Source organism: Oryctolagus cuniculus, chromosome 14, assembly GCF_964237555.1.
Source record: "Oryctolagus cuniculus chromosome 14, mOryCun1.1, whole genome shotgun sequence".
NCBI classification, from domain to species: Eukaryota; Metazoa; Chordata; class Mammalia; order Lagomorpha; family Leporidae; genus Oryctolagus; species Oryctolagus cuniculus.
This window is the reverse complement of record NC_091445.1, coordinates 16627748-16652516: the sequence shown is the minus strand read 5'-3', so window position 1 is coordinate 16652516 and position 24769 is coordinate 16627748. Positions and strand designations below refer to the sequence as shown.

Sequence of the window (24769 nt, the reverse complement as noted above, 5' to 3'; positions counted from 1 at the left end):
ACAGGAGTCAACTGTGCACTTACTCCCCTTGTAGGACCTCTGTCTTTAATGAGTTGTTCTTGAGAATTAACTGTAAAACTAGTCATCAAACATTACTTTATACTTTGTGTGTCTTTGTGGGTGCAAACTGTTGAAATCTTTCCTTTGTATAGAGTTGATCTTCTGTATATAAAGATAATTAAAAATGAATCTTAATGAAGAATGGAATGGGAGAGGGAGTAGGAGATGGGACGGTTTGGGGGTGGGAGGGTGGGTATGGGGGAAAGAACCGCTATAATCCAAAAGTTGCACCTATGAAATTTATATTTATTAATTGAAAGCTTTTTATAAAAAAATAAAAAATCATTGAGATGAAGAGCTGGTTTTTTTTTTTTATCTTTTATTTAATGAATATAAATTTCCAAAGTACGACTCATGGGTTACAATGGCTTCCCCCCCCATACCGTCCCTCCCACCCACAACCCTCCCCTTTCCCACTCCCTCTCCCCTTCCATTCACATCAAGATTCATTTTCGATTATCTTAATATACAGAAGATCAGCTTAGTATACCTTAAGTAAGGATTTCAACAGTTTGCTCCCACACAGAAACATAAAGTGAAAAATAATAGATGATTTTTTTTAAATGATGATGAAATCAGATCAGACCTATTGTCATGTTTAATCCCAGTGAGAGTCAAGTTGGGAATTGATCATTTCTTTTTTTTTTTTTTTTTTTTTACAGAAGATCAGTTTAGTGTACATTAAGTAAAGATTTCAATCATTTGCACCCCCATAGAAACACAAAGTGAAATATACTGTTTGAGTACTCGTTATAGCATTAAGCCTCAATGTACAGCACATTAAGGACAGAGATCCTACATGAGGAGTAAGTGCACAGTGACTCCTGTTGTTGACTTTACAAATTGACACTCCTGTTTATGGCATCAGTAATCTCCCTATGCACCAGTCATGAGTTTCCAAGGCTATGGAAGCCCCTTGAGTTCTCCGACTCTTATCTTGTTTAGACACGGTCATAGTCAAAGTGGAGGTTCTCTCCTCCCTTCAGAGAAAGGCACCTCCCTCTTTGAAGACCTGTTCTTTCCACTGGGATCTCACTCACAGAGATCTTTTTGCCAGAGTGTCTTGGCTTTCCATGCCTGAAATACTCTCATGGGCTTTTCAGCCAGATCCGAGTACCTTTAGGGCTGATTCTTAGGCCAGAGTGCTATTTAGGACATCCGCCATTCTATGAGTCTGCTGAGTATCTCACTTCCCATGTTGGATCACTCTCCCCTTTATTTATTCTATCGGTTAGTGTTAGCAGGTACTAGACTTGTTTATGTGCTCCCTTTGACTCTTAGTCCTTTCATTATGATCAATTGTGAACTGAAATTGATCACTTGGACTGGTGAGATGGCATTGGCACATGCCACCTTGATGGGATTGAACTGGAATCCCCTGGTATGTTTCCAACTCTACCAATTGGGGCAAGTCAGCCCGAGCATGCCCCAAATTATACATCTCATGAAGAGCTGTTTTTTAAAAAAATAAACAAAATTGATAAACCGTTTTCCCCACTAACCAATAAAAAGACCCAAATTAATAAAATCAGAAATAAAAAAAAGTAACAAGTGATGTATTAGAAATAGAATCATCAGGAATTGTTAGACAGCTATATTACAACAATTTCATAAATCTAGAAAAAAATGAATAGGTTTGTGGACTCATACAATTTACCAAAATTAAGGCATGAAGACATAGAAAACGTAAATAGACCAATAACTAGTACAGAATCAGGGCAGTTACAATCAAAACAACCTGGTGTAAAACATTTAAATTGCAGATAGCAGCTGGTGTTGTGGCATAGCTGGTAAAGCTACCACCTGCAGTGCCAGCGCCCATACACCAGCATCCCATATGGGCCCCAGGGAGTCCCGGTTGCTTTACTTCTAATCCAACTCCCTGCTGATGTGCCTGGGAAAGCAATTGAAGAAGACCCAAGTGGGCCCCTGCACCCATGTGGGAAACCCAGATGAATCTCCTGTCTCCTGACTTCAGCCTGGCGCAGGCCTGACTGTTACAGCCTTCTGGAGAGTGAAAGAGTTGATGGAAGATCTTTCTCTATCTCTCTCTCTCTTTCCCTCCCTCTGTAACTCAGACACTCATATAAATACATAAATCTTTTATAAATGCAAAAAAAAAAAACCACTGCAGACAGATGTTAATTAAGGCGTACTATTGTGTTAAAGGGAAGATACTAATAATTTGATTTGCGATATATAGGATCTGGGTCATGATTGTTTTGTAATTATTTTGAAAATTCTTACTTATGTTGAAATTGTGCTTGATCATGCATAGAACTTTGCAAACTTAAAAACTTAGTGTATTGTACCATCAGTTGAAACAATACAAAAATTAATTGAACAGAACAAGAGTGCTTACAAATAATTTAAAATATAATCTTATTAACTATGAAAATGAACATAAGTAAATTTCTTATTTCTTTTCTAGATTTATTGTCTAGGATAGATTTGGATGAACTAATGAAAAAAGATGAACCACCTCTTGATTTTCCTGATACCCTGGAAGGATTTGAATATGCTTTTAATGAAAGTAAGTAATGTGTTCTGAATGTAGAATTTATTTAACAGTGCTATTATGAACATAAGAAAGTTATCATTTGGTATTTTAATGGCCAACTAGAATGTTTTCTATATTTATTTTGAGAAGAAATGACTTATGCTTGCGTAGTGAAATCCTTTACTCAAGTGAAATAACCAAGTAACAATTTATCATAGTTGTCAAGCCATGTAAACTAATGGAAATGAATTTAATTCAATTTATGTGTTTTAACCTTGAGCACTCAACTCTCTTATGTTCTATTGGAACTCCTAATCAGATTATATAGAAAGATGCAATGGTTCCACATGTTATTTAAAATGAAGTGACTGGCAAATATTATGTATGATGATATTTTAAAACATAATATTCAATTTTCCATGATTTTTCAGATAACATTCCTTTTTTAAAACTTACTAAGTTTGAATGAAATAACCTTTATACATAGAATGTGGAAGAACCTACCATAGATTGCAAGTATGTTTCTGAAACACAAAAAAAATCATGACTCATTGGATTAATCTTACATTATTATACTTGAAGGGTAATGTTAATACAAAGTGTTAAAATTTAGTTAGTTTTTTAAAAAAGATTTTTATTTATTTATTTGAAAATCAGAGTTACACAGAGAGAAGGAGAGGCAGAGAGAGAGAGAGAAGTTTTCCATCCACTGGTTCACTCCCCAATTGGCCGTATTGGCTGGAGCTGCACCGATCCAAACCCAGGAGCCAGGAGCTTCCTCCAGGCCTCCCACTTGGGTTCAGGGGCTCAAGGACTTGGACCATCTTCTACTGCTTTCCTAGGCCATAGCAGAGAGCTGGATGGGAAGTGGAGCAGCCAGGACTAGAACCTATGCGCATATGGGATGCTGGCAATTCAGGCCAGGGCGTTAACCCGCTGCGCCACAGTGCCAGCCTCAAAATTTAGTTAGTTTTTTTTTTTTGTTGCTTCGCATAAACTGAAGTGGTGATTTGTTATCTTTTTATTAGTGGATATTCCTTTGTAGTATCCGTCATAGATATTAAGACTTATGACAGTCTATGAATATTAGAATGTTAAGTGAATTAAATAGAGGATACCCGAAACTTTAATTTTCATGCTTTTTTGTAAAGGGTATTCTTTGCCAGTATATGTATAAGTAGAGTAATATTCTGTTGACTGAGGACAGAAGAATTTAATGCAATTGGCCCGTTGTCTGTTTTTCTCCCCATTACTAGAATACTGGGGAAAGAAAAGAATAGATCACTTTGGTCTTTCTCTTTATAAGTATACTGATAGTTAAATCTTTCAGAAAATGTAGACTAATCTTTACTGTTATTATCTATGGACTTGAACAAGATGAGTAGTTTGTTATTGCTGATGGTAAATAAACCTACAGTCTTTGGATATATGAGTATGTTTTGATAAAGATTATCACATAAGCAGTACAGCTCTTTGGTACGTAAAAAGAAAACATAACTGAAACACTTAGCAATGTGTGAGGTATGTTGTATGCCTCACTTAGAGACCTCACCTACTTAAATTTTGTGAGAAGACGGGACCTGCAGTGACCTGGGAGGAAGTGCCAGGTACACTTCTTCCTCCTTTGCTTGTGCCCTTGGAATTACTAACAGAACTTGGTTATTATCACTAAAGATCTCTGTTTTGACTGAGTCTGATTTGACTATTCTCACTAGCTCTTTGCAATTTCCATTTGATACCCTACCCAAATATCCGGGCCTGGTTGAGAAATCTCAGTGAAATCTTCTGCACCTATTCTTTTCATAGAGATTCTTCTTTTTTCCAGAATCACTGGAGACATTATCGTCTACACAAATAACCTGTAGCAGTGTTTGGATTCTTGGCTTATTTCATTCTTGTTTGTTGAACTTTCTGAAAAGTTGCTTAACTTTTTAGTATTTGTGTTTTTGCTCCTCAGATGGTCTCTAAGTTACTTAAGTCTGGGAGCTTATTCATGGCAGTAGATGCAGATATGTGTAGTAGGCTCTAAAATATTGTTAATATGTTTTAGATTAAAAAGGAGATCAAGAAGAACAGTTTTTGGTTATTGGAGACCAATTTTTAAATTCTTATACTGTTTATTTGTTCTGGTAATATTTGAGGAAAATATACAATGAAAAAAAACTTCTAAGAAATAACCAAAGGTCATTTTAAATTTTAATCAGACTTTTCTGTCCTTATTATTGTGAGTGTACTCTTAGTCATAGTAATATTGTTTATTTTCTAGAGGGGCAGTTAAGACACATAAAAACTGGGGAACCATTTGTTTTTAACTACCGGGAAGATTTGCACAGATGGAACCAGAAAAGATATGAAGCTCTAGGAGAGGTATGTCGTATATACTCCTTTAACTGGTTCAAGCTTCATTATTGCATATATACATATTTTAAAAAATGTTTTTCAAAAGGTTTTTGTTCTTTGGTTATTTTTAGTGATTATGTTACAAACATATTCTCAGTTTAAAAGTTTCTGCTTTATTACAGACATACCCTTTCCATGACCTTAATTACATAGAAAAACAAATTTGTGCCAACTTTTAGTTTTATTTTTTTTTTCAGATATGTTTAGAGATTGAATCCCCCACTGTGCCAGAGGAATATGTGTTCTTTTAAGTATTTATTTACTTTATGAAACTTGGTGTTTGGCTAGTAAGTTGAATCTAATCTATTTACCTTTGACTTTACAAAGCCTTGGGAACATTAGGTACCTCATCTGGTGCTTCTCATAGGAACTCTTGAAAAATGTCATTTGTCATTTAGATGAAAAGCCTGTTAAAGCCAAAAGTTTTACTTAATCTATGTCGTGTCAAGTTGTTAGTTTTTATAAGATACATATAGGCACATTTGTTTAGTGTGATAGACAGCTATTCTTTATTTTTTCTAAAGAAAAATTGAAATTTCTATATTGCCTTTGGCTTTTTGATAAAGTCAAAATGAATTATTTGGTTAGGTAATAGCATAAAAACTGTAATATTAAATAACAGCATGATATAATTTATAATTCACATTATGTAATTTGCTAGGAGACAGTTCTTCTGGAGCCTCTCACATTGTACATGTCTCTGAGCAAAGGTTTTGGCAGCTTTTGTTTGTATTCTCTCTCTGAGGACATTTGATGGGAAATAGGCTTTGAAAATAGAGGTGTGTGTCTCTCCAAAGTGGCGGGGAGATTAGCTTGCTGTCCAGGGCAGTAAAGATGGTGCTCCTCCTTTCCCCCTCTGGTGACAAAGCAGGGCGGGTTTGCTAGACAGTCTCCTCATAAGATTGGGTTTTTTGTTTGAGTTTACTCAGCTGTGATACAATCCCACTGGATGCTCAGTGTCCATGTAGGCCTATCCATGTTGCCTGTTTGCGATTGGAGGAACAAGAAGAACAGATGAAAACATGAAGCTCATGCTACCTCCTGCCTGCAGCTCCTAGATTACTGAAGTTCTTTGTTTGTCACTCAGGAGTCTGAGGTCATTAAGTACCATCAGAGAAGCTGATGCAAGCAGTATATGATCTCTTAGTTAGAGACTTTTCACAGTTCTTGACAGTGTTCTGCACTTACACCTTAAATATATTCAGCACCCTGAATGTTTTCTGCTTCATATTAAAAAAAAAACTTGCTTATTTCTGCTTGAATTTTATGCAACAAACTGGTTGTGTTTTTATTCTAGAATAGCTAAACTATACTATGATAGCTTTAGAGAAGAGCCCATGGTTTTTAAATTTTTTTAAAAATTTAAGTTTTAACCAACATATAAAAATTGTGTATGTTTGTGGGTAGCATGTGATGTTTCTATACGTGTATACATTGGATGATGTCCAATCAGGGTAAGCACATCTACCTGATTTAAAAATATACTACAAAGAAGGCAGTACCTTTCTCTGAAGGGAGGAGAGGACTTTCACTTTGAATATGGCCTTGTCTAAATAAGATCGGAGTTGGTGAACTCAAGAGGCTCCCATAGCCTTGGCAGCTCATGACAAGAGCCTCGGGTGATTGCTGATGTCATAAATAAGAGTGTCAGTTTTTAAATCAACAATGGGAGTCACTGTGCACCTGCTCCCCATGTAGGACCTCTGTCCTTAATGTGTTGTACTATGTGAATTAACGGTAAAACTACTACTCAAATGAGTAAATATGAGATAAGCTATTTGCTGGCTGTATATCTGAGAAGGGTTAATAACCGTAATGTACAGGTAAGTTTATACTTTGTGTGTCTTTGTGGGTGCAGTCTGTTGAAATCTTTACGTAGTATATACTAAGTTGATCTTCTGTATATCAAGATAATTGAAAATGAATTGTGATGAAGAATGGGATGGGAGAGGGAGTGGGAGATGGGATGGTTGCCGGTGGGAGGGAGGTTATGGGGGGAAAAGATGCTGTAATTCAAAAGTTGTACTTTGGAAATTTATATTTATTAAATGAAAGTTGAAAAAATATACTACAAAGCTATAGTAATTAACACAGCATTGAACTGACATAAAAACAGACATATAGGCAAGTGCCACAGAATTGAGACCCTAGAAGTAAACTCATACATGTACAGCCAGCTATTCTCATCTTTGACAAAGATACTAAGTACACAAATTTGAGAAAGAACAGTCTCTTCATAAATGTGTTGGAAAACTGGATATCTGTATCCAGACCATATCTTACTATGTACAAAATTCAATTCGCCTGGTATGTTTCCAACTCTACCAATTGGGGCAAGTCAGCCCGAGCATGCCCCAAATTATACATCTCTTCCCTCTCTTATTCCCACTCTTATGTTTAACAGGGATCACATTTCAGTTAATTTTCAACACTTAAGAATAACTGTGTGATAATTACAGAATTAAACCAGTCATATTAAGTAGAACAGACAAAAAAAAAATACTATGAGGGATAATGTATTAAGTTGTCCATTAGCAGTCAGGGCTATGCTGATCAAGTCACCATTTCTCATAGTGTCCATTTCACTTCAGGAGGTTTCCTTTTTGGTGTTCAGTCAGTTGTCACCGATCAGGGAGAACATATGGTATTTGTCCCTTTGGGACTGGCTTACTTCACTCAGCATGATGTGTTCCAGATTCCTCCATTTTGTTGCAAATGACTGGATTTCATTGTTTCTTACTGCGGTATAGTACTCTAAAGAATACATATCCCATAATTTCTTTATCCAGTCTACCGTTGATGGGCATTTAGGTTGGTTCCAGGTCTTGGCTATTTCCCATCAAGGTGGCATGTGCCAATGCCATCTCACTACTCCAAGTGATCAATTTCAGTTCACAATTGATCATAATGAAAGGACTAAGAGTCAAAGGGAGCACATAAACAAGTCTAGTATCTGCTAACACCAACCGATAGAATAAATAAAGGGGAGAGTGATCCAACATGGGAAGTGAGATACTCAGCAGACTCATAGAATGGCGGATGTCCTAAATAGCACTCTGGCCTAAGAATCAGCCCTAAAGGTACTCGGATCTGGCTGAAAAGCCCATGAGAGTATTTCAGGCATGGAAAGCCAAGACACTCTGGCAAAAAGATCTCAGTGAGTGAGATCCCAGTGGAAAGAACAGGTCTTCAAAGAGGGAGGTGCCTTTCACTGAAGGGAGGAGAGAACCTCCACTTTGACTATGACCGTGTCTAAACAAGATAAGAGTCGGAGAACTCAAGGGGCTTCCATAGCCTTGGAAACTCATAACTGGTGCATAGGGAGATTACTGATGCCATAAACAGGAGTGTCAATTTGTAAAGCCAACAACAGGAGTCACTGTGCACTTACTCCTCATGTAGGATCTCTGTCCTTAACATGCTGTACACTGAGGCTTAATGCTATAATGAGTACTCAAACAGTATATTTCACTTTGTGTTTCTATGGGGGTGCAAACGACTGAAATCTTTACTTAATGTATACTAAACTGATCTTCTGTAAAAAAAAAAAAAAAAAAAAAGAAATGATCAATTCCCAACTTGACTCTCACTGGGATTAAACATGACAATAGGTCTGATCTGATTTCATCATCATTTAAAAAAAATCATCTATTATTTTTCACTTTATGTTTCTGTGTGGGAGCAAACTGTTGAAATCCTTACTTAAGGTATACTAAGCTGATCTTCTGTATATTAAGATAATCGAAAATGAATCTTGATGTGAATGGAAGGGGAGAGGGAGTGGGAAAGGGGAGGGTTGTGGGTGGGAGGGACGGTATGGGGGGGAAGCCATTGTAACACATGAGTCGTACTTTGGAAATTTATATTCATTAAATAAAAGATTAAAAAAAAAAAAACAAAAAAAAATTCAATTCGCAAGCAGATTAAAGACCCAAATGCAGGATCTGAAACTTTGATTTACTAGAAGAGACATACTGGAAAAGATTCAGGGTATTGAAATGGGCAAGAAATTATTGAATCATACTCTCAAAACATAGGCAGCAAAACCCAAAATAGACAAATGGGATTTCATCAAACTCACGAACTTCTGTACATCAGAGGAGACAGTCAGCAGAGTGAAGAGACAACCACAGCATGAGGTAAGTTGTTTGCTGGCTGTATATCTGAGAAGGGTTAATAACCGTAATGTACAGGGAACTCAAACAACTCAATAGCATTCCCCAAAAATCCAGTTCAAAAATAGGCAGTAGATGTAAACTGACATTTCTCAAAAGAAGACAAACACATGACCAAAAAATATTTTAAAAATATAAAACATCACTTATCATTAGGGAAATGCAAATCCAAACCACAATAAGATTTCATCTCACTCTAGTGAAGCTGACTATAATCAAAAAAACAAAAGATTACACATGCCCACTGTGCAGGTGGGAATGTAAATTACTATAGCCATTGTGAAAAACATTTTGGAGGATGCTCAGAAAGTTAAAGATAAAATTACTACATGATCCAGCAGTCCCACCACTGGGTATATATCTAAGAGAAATGAAGCACTGTCAAAGAGATAAGCACTCCCATGTTCATAGCCAAGAAGTGGACACAACATAAGTGTCCATCTACCCATGAACAAAAAAGAAAATGTACACAAACACAATGGAATACATTCAGCCATTAAAAAAGGGCAAAATCTTGTCATTTGCAACATGTTTGGGAGTGGATTAAATTAAATTAAGTGGAATAAGCCAAACAGGAAAGAGAAGAACTGCATGATCTTACTTACATGTGGAATCAGAAAAGAGTTAATCTTACGGAAGACAAGAATATAATGGTGGGGCTAGCTCTGTAGCACAGTAGGTTAAAACTCTGCCTGAAGTGCCGGCATCCCATATGGGTGCACCTTCATGTCCTGGTTGCTCCTCTTTCTATCCAGCTCTCTGCCTATGGCCTGGGAAAACAGTGGAAGATGGCCCAAGCCATCTCCCACCTGCGTGGGAGACCCAGAAAAAGCTCCTGGCTCTTGGTTTCAGATTGGCCCACTCCAGCCATTGGGGCCATTTGGGGAGTGAACCCGTGGATAGGCCTCTCTTTCTGTCTCTCCCTCTTACTGCCGTAAATCTGCCTCTCAAATATCTCCTGTTTTTGCAACAAAATGAATGCGACTGGAAACCATTATACTTAGTGAAATAAGGCAGTCCCAAAAACCAGATAAATGTTTGCTCTGGGGTAACTAATAGAGTACCTAAAATGTAATGTATTGCAGTGAAATGGACATTTTGCGATTTGATGATTTTTTTATAGCCCTTGTCTCTTCTGTTGAGGAACAGTGTTTTTTCCTTCTTACTGTTTTTTGAACTCTCTGCTTAGTGTAGGGTTAACCTTACGATCATTAAGTAAACTGGCAGTAGATCTTTGTGAAAATGAAGAATGGGAACTAGAGAAGGAAGAAGAAGGGTTGGAGCATGGGCAGGCGGGAGGGTAGGGTAGGAAGTATCACTGTGTTCATTAATCTGTATATATTGAAATAGATGAAACTTGTAAAACTTAAGTTTAAAAAGAAAATATAATGGTTGGTACCAGAGACTGGGGAGAGTGGGAGGGTGAAGGGGATGGGGAAAGATTGGTTAATGAGTACTAGGTTATAGTTAGATAGGAGTAAAAATTCTGGTATTTTGTTGCATGGTAGAGTGACTATAAATGATTATTATTGTATATTTCTCTTAAAACTAGAGGAACATGTTTTGAATTTTTCATAGTATTTGTTTGTTTTTAAATAAGCTTTATTTTACTCCTTCCCATAAGTCATGTGTACTAGCTCACTCGCACAGGTTGTTATTTTTCAAACCTATCTTGTCCTTTTTGCCCTATGCATCATATTATGTCAACTTGTATCCTCCAAATTATCTGAAATCAAAATCCAGTCCTAAAAGGAAACCTGTTGAAGTGAAATGGACACTATGGGAAACGGTGACTTGATCAGCATAGCCCTGACTGTTAATGAACAACTTAATACATTATCCCTCTTAGTAGTTTTTTTGTCTGTTCTACTTAATATGACTGGTTTAATTCTGTAATTAATACACAGTTATTCTTAAGTGTTGAAATTTAACTGAAATGTGATCCCTGTTAAACATAAGAGTAGGAATAAGAGAGGGAAGAGATGTACAATTTGGGACATGCTCAAGCTGACTTGCCCCAAATGGTAGAGTTAGAAACATACCAGGGGACTCCAATTTAATCCCATCAAGGTGGCATGTACCATTGCCATCTCACCAGTCCAAGTGATCAATTTCAGTTCACAATTGATCATAATGAAAGGACTAAGAGTCAAAGGGAGCACATAAACAAGTCTAGTACCTGCTAATACTAACCGATAGAATAAATAAGGGGGAGAGTGATCCAACATGGGAAGCGAGATACTCAGCAGACTCATAGAATGGCAGATGTCCTAAATAGCACTCTGGCCTCAGAATCAGCCCTAAAGGCATTCCGATCTGGCTGAAAAGCCCATGAGAGTATTTCAGGCATGGAAAGCCAAGACACCCTGGCAAAAAAAAAAAAAACAACCCTAAATGAAAGATCTCTGTGAGTGAGATCCCAGTGGAAAGAACAGGTCTTCAAAGAAGGAGGTACCTTTCTCTGAAGGGAGAAGAGAACCTCCACTTTGAATATGACCTTGTCTAAACAAGATAAGAGTCAGTGAACTCAAAAGGCTTCCATAGCCTTGGAAACTCATGACTGGTGCATAGGGAGATTACTGATGCCATAAACAGGAGTGTCAATTTGTAAAGCCAACAACAGGAGTCACTGTGCACTTACTCCTCATGTAGGATCTCTGTCCTTAATGTGCTGTACATTGAGACTTAATGCTATAATGAGTACTCAAACAGTATATTTCACTTTGTGTTTCTATGGGGGTGCAAACTGTTAATCTTTACTTAATGTATACTAAACTGATCTTCTGTAAAAAAAAAAAAAAAGAAGAAATTATTAATTCCCAACTTGACTCTCGCTGGGATTAAACATGACAATAGGTCTGATCTGATTTCATCATCATTTAAAAAATCATCTATTATTTTTCACTTTATGTTTGTGTGGGAGCTAACTGTTGAAATCTTTACTTAATGTATGCTAAACTGATCTTCTGTATATAAAGAGAATCGAAAATGAATCCTCATGTGAATGGAAGGGGAGAGGGAGTGGGAAAGGGGAGGGATGCGGGTGGGAGAGATGTTATGGGGGGGAAGCCATTGTAATCCATAAGCCGTACTTTGGAAATTTATATTCATTAAATAAAAGTTAAAAAAAAAATCCAGTCCTATTTAATCCTCCCTCATATAAATGATTCCTTTTTCCTGGGATCACATACCTAATTATTTTGACATATAGAGTGTCACAGATTTTTTTTTCCTGGATGACCTTACTCCATGAGAATAAAAATATTTTGATTTTTCACTTTGATGATTATTTATATAGAGAGCATATTCTGTGTTACCTACATTACCATGTCCTGTGCCTGCATTCACACTTGTGTTCATGATCAAGTTGACCCATGCTGTCACTCTGAATTACAGCACTAAATTTTTGATGCAGTTTTTCTTAAATTTGGGTCACTGGACTCCTTAGCTTCAAGTACCAATCTTTTCTCTTTCCCCAACATATTACTCAATAGTAAACATAATTTCCCAACATAAAACTAAGCACAGCAAAAAATCCAGAGGTTGGGGGCTGGCGTTGTGGAGTAGCCCGTAAAGCCACCACCTGCGACATCAGCATCCCATATGGGCACTAGGTTTGTGTCCCTGCTGCTCCACTTCCTATCCAGCTCCCTGCTAGTGTGCCTGGGAAAAGAAGCAGAATATGGCCCAAGCGTTTGGACCCCTGCCACCCATATGGGAGACCCAGATGAAACTCCTGGCTCCTGTATCGGCCTGGCATAGCCCTGGCCATTGTGGCCATCTGGGGAGTGAATCAGCAGATGGAAGATCTCTCTCTCTCTCTTCCCTGACTCTCCCTCTCTGTAACTCTGATTTTCAAATAAGTAAATAAATAAATCTTTAAAAAAATCCAGATGTTGGAGAGTGAAAGTCTGATTATTATTCATTTTCTTTACATACCATACTTGGGGTACTTGTTTTTGTTAATAATATCACTGTTGGTGATTGATTATTGATTGAATTTCACTTTCTACATCTTATGCTTGAGTTATATGAGTTCTAGCTATGTATCAATAATGACACAGTTTTCACAATACTTAATTAGTTTAGAGTTGATTATAATGGGATTAAAGCATCTGTGGACCTATTTTCTCTTTTATATTCTTTAATTTACTTAATTTCTGAGCCATTCCTTCATGTTAACCAGTTTACTATCCTTTATTTATGCACTGTTTTTTTTTAAGATTTATTTATTTATTTGAAAGTCAGAGTTACACAGAGAGAGGAGAGGGAGGCAGAGAGATCTTCCATCAGCTGGTTCACTCCCTAGGTGGCTGCAACAGCCAGAGCTTTGCCGATCTGAAACCAGGAGCCAGGAGCTTATTCTGGGTCTTCCGTGTGGGTGCAGGGGCCCAAGGACTTGGGCCATCTTCTACTGCTTTCCCAGGCCATAGCAGAGAGCTGGATCAGAAGTGGAGCAGCTGTGTCTCGAACTGGCGTCCACATGGGATGCCAGCGCCTCAGGCCAGGGCCTTAATCCGCTGCGCCACAGTACCGGCCCCCACACTCTGTTCTTTATATTGTTTCTTCCTTTTGAAATGCCCTTCCTTACTTCACCTCTAATCTGTCTTCTGGTATTGGCTCACATGTCTCCTTCTTTAAGTAGCAGTCCCTCATCTGTGCTACAATCCTTCTCTCTTAATTATTTTTCCTGCCCATTCTCATTTTCTTCCTTTCTTGACTTATGCGAAAAATAAAAAAAAAATTAAGGTGGCTTTAAAGATGAATGCCATTTGGTGAGACTGAAATTAAAAATGAATAAGAAAATGGAGTAAAACATTACAGTGGGGTGGGCATTTGGCGTAGCAGTTCATATACCAATTGGGATGCCTGAGTCCTGTGTTGTGCCTGAACTACCTGCTAATGCTCACTATAGGAAGCAGCGGATAATGACTCAAATAGTTGGGTCCATGACGCTTTTGTGAAAGTTTGAGTTCTGGATTTGCATAGCTGTTGTGGGCACTTGGGAAATGAACAACTGGATATTTAGGGAGTGATCCAGTAAATGAGATATCTTTGTCTCTGCCTTTTAAGCAAATAAATTTTAAAAATTTGAAAAGGTGATGCTGTTAGGGGAACTATGATTTTGCTATATTCCTCTTATGCTGTCATTATATATTACTGTTTTAGTACATGTCTTTAAGCAATTGGGGAAAACTGTATCTTCATTATATTTGTTGAATAACAAGTGAGTATGATAGAAATATATAAACTGTTTAGTGTAAATTCTGAATCTATGTATGTTAGAGAATTTCTCAATATTAGGAATATAAACATTAAAATGTGTATTTTCTTATTCGAAGAAAAGAAATAATGATAATTTTCCTGTTTTTGGAATTAAACAGTTTTTGTTTTTTCAATTCCCATTGAGGACCTAGAAATTCCAACCTATTTAGGCTTTGTTCATTAAAATTATTTGGTAAAAATAGAATGTATTTGTGACATGTTAGAAAATTTTAACCTTCACAAATTTCAGACTTTTATTATTAGAGTTTAGGAAATCTGAGTTCTTGAATAGTTTCCACAGTCCCTAAGAATACAAATAAACCTTTGTATTTAAACTCTAGAAATAACTTTGTACTTTATGTTACCAAAAAATATCTCTAGTTCCATGGAGAGCCTGTGGAAGTGTCTCACCAAGTCCTGAACAGAGACTCTCCTTGTCGGCAGCAATAGGGAAGGATTCAGAGATGGTGCAAATTTGACTTTACTGCCCAAGGAACCTGCCTTAAGAAACAACTTCTGATTTACTTTAGATTGACGTTTTCAGACACCAGATTTGACTTCAACCAGCGATCCAAACAAAATCCCCTTCTTTTTTTTAGTTTTTAGGTTCCTACTGAATACGGAGTTTTTTTTAGCTGAAAGCTACTATGTGTTTCACGACTGCTGTTTTAGTTTATGTTTATTTCTCTCTTAAGGAGATTATTATAGCAGTCATTCAGCAGAAATTGTTTTTAAGACCTGCTCCTGAAGTGTTCTATCATTTCTATGTAAATTAAACTTATTATGTAAGTAAAATAAACTGAGTTGTCAGTTTGTTTTAGTATACAGTGCCATAATACACAAAAGAACACTCTTCCCATTCACACAGTTACATTTTTATAGTCAAACAAGTGCTTTTGCTAATACATATATATTTTATACTATCCACATATAGTCTGAAAAAAAACACATGCCCCTTAATAAGGTTGGATAATTCCTCTAAATTTGAAGATACTGTTGGCTAAGGAGGTGGGATAGTAGTGTGAAAGAGTAATTTTATTTGTCTTTTTTTAGATTTTTATTTATTTGAGAAGTAGAGTTACAGACAGAGGCAGAGAAAGGTCTTCTAACCGCTGGTTCACTTGCCAAACGGCAACAACAGCCAGAGCTGGGCAGATCCAAAGCCAGGAGCCAGGAGCTTCTTCTGGGTCTCCCATGTGGGTACAGGGGCACAAGCACTTGGGCCATCTTCTGCTGCTTTCCCAGGCCTAAGCAGAGAGCTGGATCAGAAGAGGAGCAGTTGGAACATGAACTGGTGCCCATGTGGGATGATGGCACCACAGGGGGAGGTTCAGCCTGGTACCTCACAGGGCAGGCCTCGAAAGGGTAATTTTCAAAATAGAAGCCTCTAGTCTGTATATACTGGAGCTGAATGCCAAGAAACTATGCTGTGAGGCTTAACCAGAAAGACTAGAACAGCTATCATGTGATTAGTAAACAAGGTGGTAGAGATAGCACATAACGTGTGAAAAATCTGTGAGTTATCTCTGGCATGCTGATACTAGTAATTGTAGAGTTGATAATCCAGCAGAAATTATAGATGGATTTCTTACCTAATTTGTGGCACTGCATTTTCTTTGACATATATCTTGATAGCCTTTTAAATAATTAATAAGTTGTTAATGTGTTAAATAAGAATAGCAATAATTAGATACTCTTACAAGCTTGACTCTTTATTAGTAGATAAGATGACAGGTACATAAACAGCTAAGGATTTATGTTTTTCCTCCTGGGTTAAAATTAGTATAGGTCTTGTAAAGTAGTGGCAATTACTGAAAAATAAAAATACTGCATTTTGAAAAAGAGATTTATTGAAGAATGTAGGCCAGAGACTGGCATTGTGGCTCAGCGGGTAGGGCTGCCGCCTCTGATTCCAGCATCCCTTAGGGCACTGGTGTGAGTTCTGGCTGCTCTGCTTCTGATCCAGCTCCCTGCTGAGGTGAGTGGGAAGGCAGCAGATGATGGTCCATGTGCTTTGGTCCCTGCCCACCACATGGGAGACCTGGTTGGAGTTCTAGGTTCCAGGCACTGACTTGGCCCAGCACTTGCTGTTATGGCCATTTGGATGGCCATTTCCAGTGGATGGAAGATACCTTTCTCTCTGTCTCTCTTTCTGCCCTCCAAATAAATAAATTTTAAAAATAAAAACAAAGGAATGTACGTCAGTGGTATCTTAGATTTTTTTAGTGGCCATATTCAGCTGATTAATTGCAATTTAATGTCAAGAACAGTAATATAAATGATTATTGATACTCAACCAATATTTTAAGTACTATTTACTTATTTGAAAGAATTACAGAGAGGGATAGAGAGACACAGAGAAAGATTTTATTCACTGGTTCAGCCCCCTAATGACCACATCAGCTAGGGCTCTGCTGTGCCAAAGTCAAGAGCCTGGAACTCCATCTGGTTCTTGCATATGATGGCAGGGCTCCAGGTACCTTCTAGTGCTTTCTCAGGCTCATTATCAGGGAGGTGGATTGGAAGTGGAGCAGACTGGACGTGAATCAGCACTCATATGGCATGCTAGAGTTGCAGGCAGTGGCTGAACCTGCTACACCACAAGCTCAGGCCCTAGTAATTAGACATTTTAGAATTCAAAAACTAGCCAGCGAAATTTTTTTTGTCTGCTGTTGTTGAGAAAAACTGTATGCCTACTGGAAACATGTGGCGTTGATATAGGAACAGATAGACAGAACGACTGAACAGAGGGTAAAGCCAGAAGGCCCGCATATAGATGGAAATATAGTTTATGTAAAGGTACACTCATGTATCAGGAAAAAGGAATTTATAGTAATTATTACTCACTTGTAATAATATAAAAGTTTATTCATTATCAGAGTGTATCCCAGAATCAATCTAAATGCAAAAAAATGAAATATGAATTCCCAACCCTGAAGCAGGCTTGGAAATACCAACCTATTAGCAAAGGTTGTGGGTTTGAAATGCCATTTTCAATTAAAACAACCAGAGTGGGTTTTTGTTTTTGTTTTTGCTTGATTCCGGTCTGGTAAAACAAATGAATGCTATGAACCTGGAATAGCTTCTTTATTAGATACAAAGAAACTTTGGAAAGACTACTTGCTCTTTTAAAAAGTTAGAAGAAAATAGAGGGAAAAAAAAAAACCCAAAAACTACTGTAAAAAATTATTTCCTCAAACTCCATAAAATACATGGCTAAAAGGCATGAAGTTCACAGCGAAAGCACTGCAAATGGTCTTCACCTGTAATATTTAGCCTCATTTCGTAATGAGGCTGTGGAGAAGTAGCACCTTGGGTATGGTGGTGGTGGGTGTGCGAAACTGTTATCCCTGGAAACTGCCAGTATCTTACTGAATTACAGGTGCATTTTCCCTTTTATTTGAGGGATAAAAAGGATGGCCAGTTAAATATTACAGTTATTCAGTAGTTTGTTACAGTGATATTGGCATAATAATTCTGAAACAATTTTATGATTAAAATTAAAATGGTATATTAAAGCAAATGAATAAATTTATAAATGTAATTATGTACCCAAATTTTTGAGATTAGCAAAAAGAGATATAAAATAATAGTATAAGAAAACCCTACAGGGTAAAAATTAGATTTTGAAAATACCACTACAGGGGCCGGCACTGTGGCTCAGTGGGTTAACGCCCTGGCCTGAAGCGCTGGCATCCCATATGGACGCCGGTTCGAGTCCTGGCTGTTCCACTTCCGATCCAGCTCTCTGCTATGGCCTGGGAAAGCAGTAGAAGATGGCCCAAGTCCTTGGGCCCCTGTACCTGTGTGGGAGACCCTGAATAAGCTCCTGGCTCCTGGCTTCGGATCGGCACAGCTCTGGCTGTTGCAGCCATCTGGGGAGTGAACCATTGAACGGAAGACCTCTCTCTCTCTGCCTCCCTCTCCTCTCTCTGTGTAACTCTGACTTTCAAATAAATAAATAAATCTTTTTTTTTAAAAAAGAAAATACCACTACAAACTCCTCATGTTTTGAAAATATAACTCACTGTAAGGGCCTGGAAATACTCTCTTGTGGTATTGAGTGCACGTAGGGCAGGATCTTGGTTTCTAAATGCATTGGTGAGTCAAAGGAGCCAGGACGGTTGAAGAAAGGGCTGATTCTAGATTTAGAACTGGAAACTATCAGAGGGGCCTAGGACATCATGTTTGCTAGAACGCTCACTTCAGTGTAATGGAAGCATGTGGAAAGGACAAATGAACCATCCTGAAAGGGATTCTTTCAGGAGAACTTGGGAGAATTTGAGAGTAAAGATTCCAGTTGATTGTGGAATTTAATAAATAGTCACAAGACCTGAATCTCTTATAGAGATATAACTAATTTGACATCCTCAGATGAAAATTGGTAGTCAAAAGAAGTAAGCAGCCTTTTTCTGAAGAACTGTAGCTTATTTACAGTTGACGAAGGAGTAGCCTTCTTCTTTATCAAAGAATAGGGACTAGCGAGAGCAAAAATATGATACTCTCAGCAAAATTGCCATTTTGTGCCATGTGGTAGGCATACTTCTTAAAGATGTTCCCCTAAAATTCCCGTTTCTTGCATATTCACTTGACCACAATCTAGGTCCTGCTGTGAAAGGATTTTGCACCTGTATTTGTAAGTAAGGGTACCAGTCAACTGACCGGAAGATATGAGATTATTCTGAATTGCTCAAGTGGACTCAATATTTCAATCAAATAAGCCATTCAAAGCAGAAGGCACAAGAGTCATTTGCAGAACTGTAGCAGAAGAATGGGAAACGAGAGATTCCAAGCATGAGAAAGATTCAGCGTACTACTGATGACACTGTGATAAAGGAGCCCATGGCACATGCTGGCAAGGACTAGAGAAAGGCTTCTAGCACATGACAGTGTCCTCCACCTGACAACTAGCTAGGAAATGTGGATCTCAGTTTTACAGTTGTAATAAACTGGATTTTGCCAGTAATCTGAATTATTTTAGAAGCAGCTTCTTTGTTTTTTGAGAACCTCTTGATAAGGACCTAGCTGACTAACATTGATTTTGGCCTTCTGAAATTTAGAAACCAATCAGATTTTTGAGCTATAAATTTTGAGATACTAAATTGTGTTGTTTGTTACTATTAAAATAGAAAACCAATAGACAACCCCTCAATGAAGTAATTGATTCAGATAAGGATCTTTGATGGATGTTGGTTCCTTTAGGCAAAAGGATGTGAGGGAATAGAATGTTTGCATACTACCAAAGTGTAACCTGACATAGTTCTACAATTCTAAAGGGGAAAATATGTTCCTTAAAATAGAGAACCAGCTGCCAGCACTTTACCTGAGTGAACAAAGTTGCTATCATTAGTAACAGAACAACTTTGCATTATGTGTTTTCTGACGAGATGCAATTTGAAGCACACTGCAATACCTAGGAATATTCTTGTTATATTAGTTGAATGTGACTTTATTATGTCTTTTCAGTATCTTTGAATTTTCATGAAATGTGGAGAATAGATGAAAAGTTAAATGACACCACAAGGTCATAATCAGATCAATGACATGTTTCATACTAAAGACAATTGGTTTGGGCTCATCAAAAAGTGAATGTCATTAAAAACATTAACATGACCGTCTTGCAGGCCAGGGAGATGGTTGTATGTGAAAGCAACCAGGGAGCTAAAACCGCTAATACAATTTGTGAACTTTGAGGGAATTTTGGTTCAAAACCTAATAATGTATAAGAACAACAACACAAACAACCTATGCCTTTTTTGGCAGAAGACATATTTTTAATTTTCTTGAGTAAGATAATGGGATTATGGTTATATAGGAAGATATTATTCTTAGGAGATACATGTATACTATTTAGAGAGAAATTCAGAATGGCAATAAGTTATTTTTAAATGTTTCTTGATAAAGAAAAAAAACCCCATAAATAAAAGGAAGCATATATGACAAAATGTTAACAGTTCTTCAATCAAAGTTGTAAGTGTACAGGTGTTTATTGTACTCTTTTTTCAGCTTTCCTGTATGTTTAAAAAACTTCAAAAGTAAATATTGAGAAGAAAGAAGACTGTAGTTCATTGGCAGCCTTCATATTAGTGTTCTTGACACTACTATTTTATTTTGGACTCTTCCATTACTAGGATTTGGAGTACATTCATACCTCAATGTTCACTGGAATTGGTTCCAGGCACCCTGGGATACCAAAATCTGTAGGTGTCCAAAGCCCTCGAATAAAAATGTCGTAGTATTTGCATATCACCTCTGTAATTCTCCTATATTACTTTAAATCATCTGTAGATTACCTATAATACCTAATACAATATAAATAGTTGTTATACTGTATTGTTTGGGGAATAATGAAAAAGAAATCTGATCAGTGCAGATGTAGATTTTTTAAAGAAATAATATTCTCCATTGATGGCTAGTTGAATATGCATTTGCAGAACCTATAGATACAGAGGGCCAGCTGTACTTTCCCCTGGAGCTACAACATCTCTGCTAGCACTTGTATGATCTTGATGAAATCAGCATATCAAAGAGTTATCTGTTACCCCCATGTTTATTGCAGCTCAATTCACACTAAGGTATGAAATCAAGCCATATGTCCATAAATGATGACTGGATAAAGAAAATGTGATATACACACACACACACACACACACACACTGTGGAATACTACTCAGTCTAAAAAAAGAATGAAATCCTATCTTTTATAACAAAATGATGGAACCAAGAACTATCATGCTTATTGAAATAAGCCAGTCCCAAAAAGATAAGTATCTTATGTTTTCTCTGATGTGTGGTAGTTAATATAGAATATACAAAAATGTATAGGAATAAAACAGACATCTTGTGATTGCATTGTTGTTTTTAGCCCTTGTTTATACTCCTCTGGAACTGTGGTCTTTCTACTTTTTTACTTTTTGAATATTATGGTTAGTGGTTCATTAAGCTTGTGATTATAGAGTGGATTGAAATTATCTTTTTGCAAAAATTAAAAATGAAAGGGATGAAGGAGAGAGAGGGAGGGAGAAAGTATGGTTATCTTCTTAGAATTGTACCTATGAAATACATAAAATCTGTTCTGTTTATTATAATAAAAATTTAAAAAATAATTTGTTCCATTTTTTTAGATGCACTTACTTAATATTTTACCTTAGGTATTACGCCTGGAGCTGGCTCTACTGTATTGAGGTCAAGGAGGGAATAAAATTGACAGGTGAGCATTGTGAAAGACAGAGTTCCATGAGTCTCTCCTGCTCCTACATGTCTTACTGGAGATAGCAAGTTTGCAAGGCCCTGACTGATTTTTTACCTGGGGCTTTTCTCAGAGTTATATTTGTAGCAAGCAGTCTTGAGGGAAACAATAATACTTCTTTCTTGAACAAAGAACAGGCTTGCTTACAGCTTGGTATAAAATGGTATTAGGTTTGGTATTCCATAGCTTTACATTGTGTGAGCAGCATGTACCTGGGTTTATCTCTTGTTCCCCCAGGGAAGATGGGGTGCAGGGAACCAACGTAAATGGGCTGGTGCTGTGCGGTGATTAGTAAAGTTCTTTGTCTCTGACCTAAGTCTTGTGTCTAAAGCATCCATGAAACAATAGCTGGTTAACTAACGGATTAGCTGTAAACAGGGTAAAATAAGATCTCAGACCCTTGAGTGATGATTGAGTCCTCAGTAGTTAAATCTTCAATAATCCTTCATTTTCAGTTTGACTTCTCAGTTCTGTGCATCACTGGACCTGCAATATCAAATCTGAAGCCCTTGGGATTCTTCAAGACCGTTGACCTGCTTTGCCTGTTAATATTTCTGCTGTTCATCCAGTTATTTAAATCAGACAATTCATGGTCCTTTCCTTCATTGTAAATATGTTTTACATTTGATGAATTTATTTGAGAGTCATTAAGAGAGCTCTGTCCAATAGTTCACACTCTGAATGACCATAATAGCCAGGCTAAACCAGGGCCAGAACTGGGTGCTAGGAACTTAATTCAGGTCCCATACTTGGATGTCAGGGACTCAATTATTAAGCCTTCACTGCTGCCTCCCAAGATCTGCATTAATAGAAAGTAGTAGTCAGGAGCCAGAACTGGGAATTGAACACAGGTACTCTGATGTGAGACACAGGCACCTTAAGCATTTTGTTAAATGCCTGCCCCTCACTCATTGTATTTATTGATGACCTGGATCTTATCGATTTAGCTCCTTAACATTGTGTATTTGCTCTCTTTATTGTTATGAGTTGCTTTATGCCTATTCATTTCTTAACTAGACTAATATAATTCCTTATTTTTGTGGACTGAATTATGGCTCCCTCACTCAAATTCTTATCTTGAAGCCTTAACTTCCAATGCAATTGTATTTGGAGATGGGGCATTTAAAATGTAGTTAAGGTTAAGAGTGGTTATAATATGATAGAATTGGTGGCCTTAGAAGAAGAGGGAGATACCTGTACACATTCAGGGAAGATACCCTCTGAGGGTGTAGCAAGAAGGTGTACGTCTGCAAACCAGGAAGAAAGCTCTCACCAGAAATTAAGTTGGGAGGCACCTTGATCTTGGACTTCTAAGCTCCAGAACCATGAGAGACACATTTTATTGTTTAAGCCATCCAGCCTATGGAATTTTACTATGGCAGCCAGAATTGACTGAGACACGTACCTCGTGTCTGGTCTGTCTATGCCAGCTCTGCTTTCACCATTTCCATCTCTTTGAACATATTCTTAACTTTCCATCAGAAGTATCTTTTAAAGCTGAAACTGTGACTAAGATGCTCTGTATTTAGAATTAAATGAAATTCCAGTTCTCTGCCTTGTCTTACCTGAACATTCATGAATGAGTTGGCCCTTTTATATTTCTCTAGCTTCATCCTTGCCTTCTCTCTTGCTCGCATCCTCACTCACCCTGTGCTTGTGGGTTATAATCTAGTGTGTGTGTTTGAATATTTCATACAGAGACCATTTGGTGCCAGCGGTGCTCACCACCCTGCCCCCATCTTCCTGAAGAATATTTATTCATCTTTCAAGCTCAGATCAACCTCTGAGAAAGCTTTCTGTCTCAGATAAAGTAGAGTGACCTCTCTCCTCTTTGTGTTTCATATGTGCTTTTAAAATAATTTTATTGTAGCATATATAACATGCTACTTCTCTTAGTGTTTAATATCTTTTTGCCTGTATTAGATGTGTCTACCACACTAAGGCTAAATGAATTGTCAGGGTTGTCCAGAGAAACACAACCAAGAGGGTGTGTACTTCTGTGCACCCAAAGCCATTTATTTTATTATTTTTTAAAGATTTATTTGAAAGACAGAGATATAGAGAGAAAAGGAGAGAGAGCTTCCATCCACTGGTTCACTCCCCAAATATCCACAATAGCTGGGATTAGGCTAGGCTAAAGCTAGGATCCAGGAACTTCATCTAGGTCTCCCACATTGGTACAGAGGTCCAAGTATCTGAGCCATCTTCTGCTACCTCCTCAGGTGCATTAGTAGAGAATTGGATTAGAAGTGGAGCAGCCAGACCTTGAACTGGCACCCATGTGTGATGCTGACACTGCAGGTGGAGGCTTAACTTTCTGCACAACAGTATCACCTTCCCCCCAAAGATATTTATTTTAAGAAATTGGTTCATGTGACTGTGAAGGCCAGAGAATACAAAACTTGATGGGCGATCATGGTAGGATGAGACACTTTGAAACTACAGACAGTCTACAGGTAGTGGTCTGGTATTATCCACTGGCCAGCTGTGTGCACAGTGTTCACCCTACGGAATCTGCTTTATAGCTATTTGCTATCTGTCTTCTTTGTAGCTCGGAGAACCCTGTAGTCACTGTATGCCTCAGGGAGTGCTAGCATAATATGCTAATGATCAGCCATCGCTGCATGGCTGCAGTTCACCTGTGTCCATATGAAGTCCACTGGTAACCTTGAGTGAGCACACTCAAATATCCACTGTTGGCTCCAATAATAATCTGATTCTGGAAGGGAACTCTTTGATATGTGTCAGCATGTCCCACTTTAATGAGTCCCTTAAATTCCTGTAGGGCCTATCCTTATGCTCATGGGCAGTGTTCATGAGGTTTTAAGATAGGCTATAGTTTGCATTTCTTATGATCCTAATAGTCCAGTTTTCGTTGTATAACCAAGTCGTCAGTAGCACTTGTAAGTCAGAATACACACGCTTCAGGGTTCTTTTTGTTGTCTGACTTCTGTCTTGCAAGGACAGGATGCTGTCTATCACTTTGGAGCAGACAGCTTTGCTGTTGGTCATATAAGAGCTGCTAAGGGAGTAATACCTATGTGTCAGAAAGGTTAGTTCTGAAAGATCTGCCTGTGAATATGAGGAGCATGTACTGTGTCCCTCCAGGGGATGTACCTG

The 24769-nt window shown here is 37.7% G+C and overlaps 1 protein-coding gene across 12 annotated transcripts in view; it reads left to right on the top strand.

Moving 5' to 3' along the window:
- ARB2A (ARB2 cotranscriptional regulator A) overlaps window positions 1-24769 on the top strand; it is a 472110-nt gene that overhangs the window by 59334 nt on the left and 388007 nt on the right. For 9 of the 12 annotated variants that reach the window (XM_008261940.4, XM_051853996.2, XM_051853992.2 and 6 more), the window contains 2 exons: window positions 2492-2593; window positions 4827-4927. In XM_008261940.4, coding sequence (XP_008260162.1) covers window positions 2524-2593; window positions 4827-4927 — 171 coding nt within the window. In that variant the 5' untranslated portion in view covers window positions 2492-2523. The remainder of the gene's footprint in view (window positions 1-2491; window positions 2594-4826; window positions 4928-24769) is intronic. The other 3 variants (XM_070056472.1, XM_051853999.2, XM_051854001.2) reach the window with 1 other exon arrangement.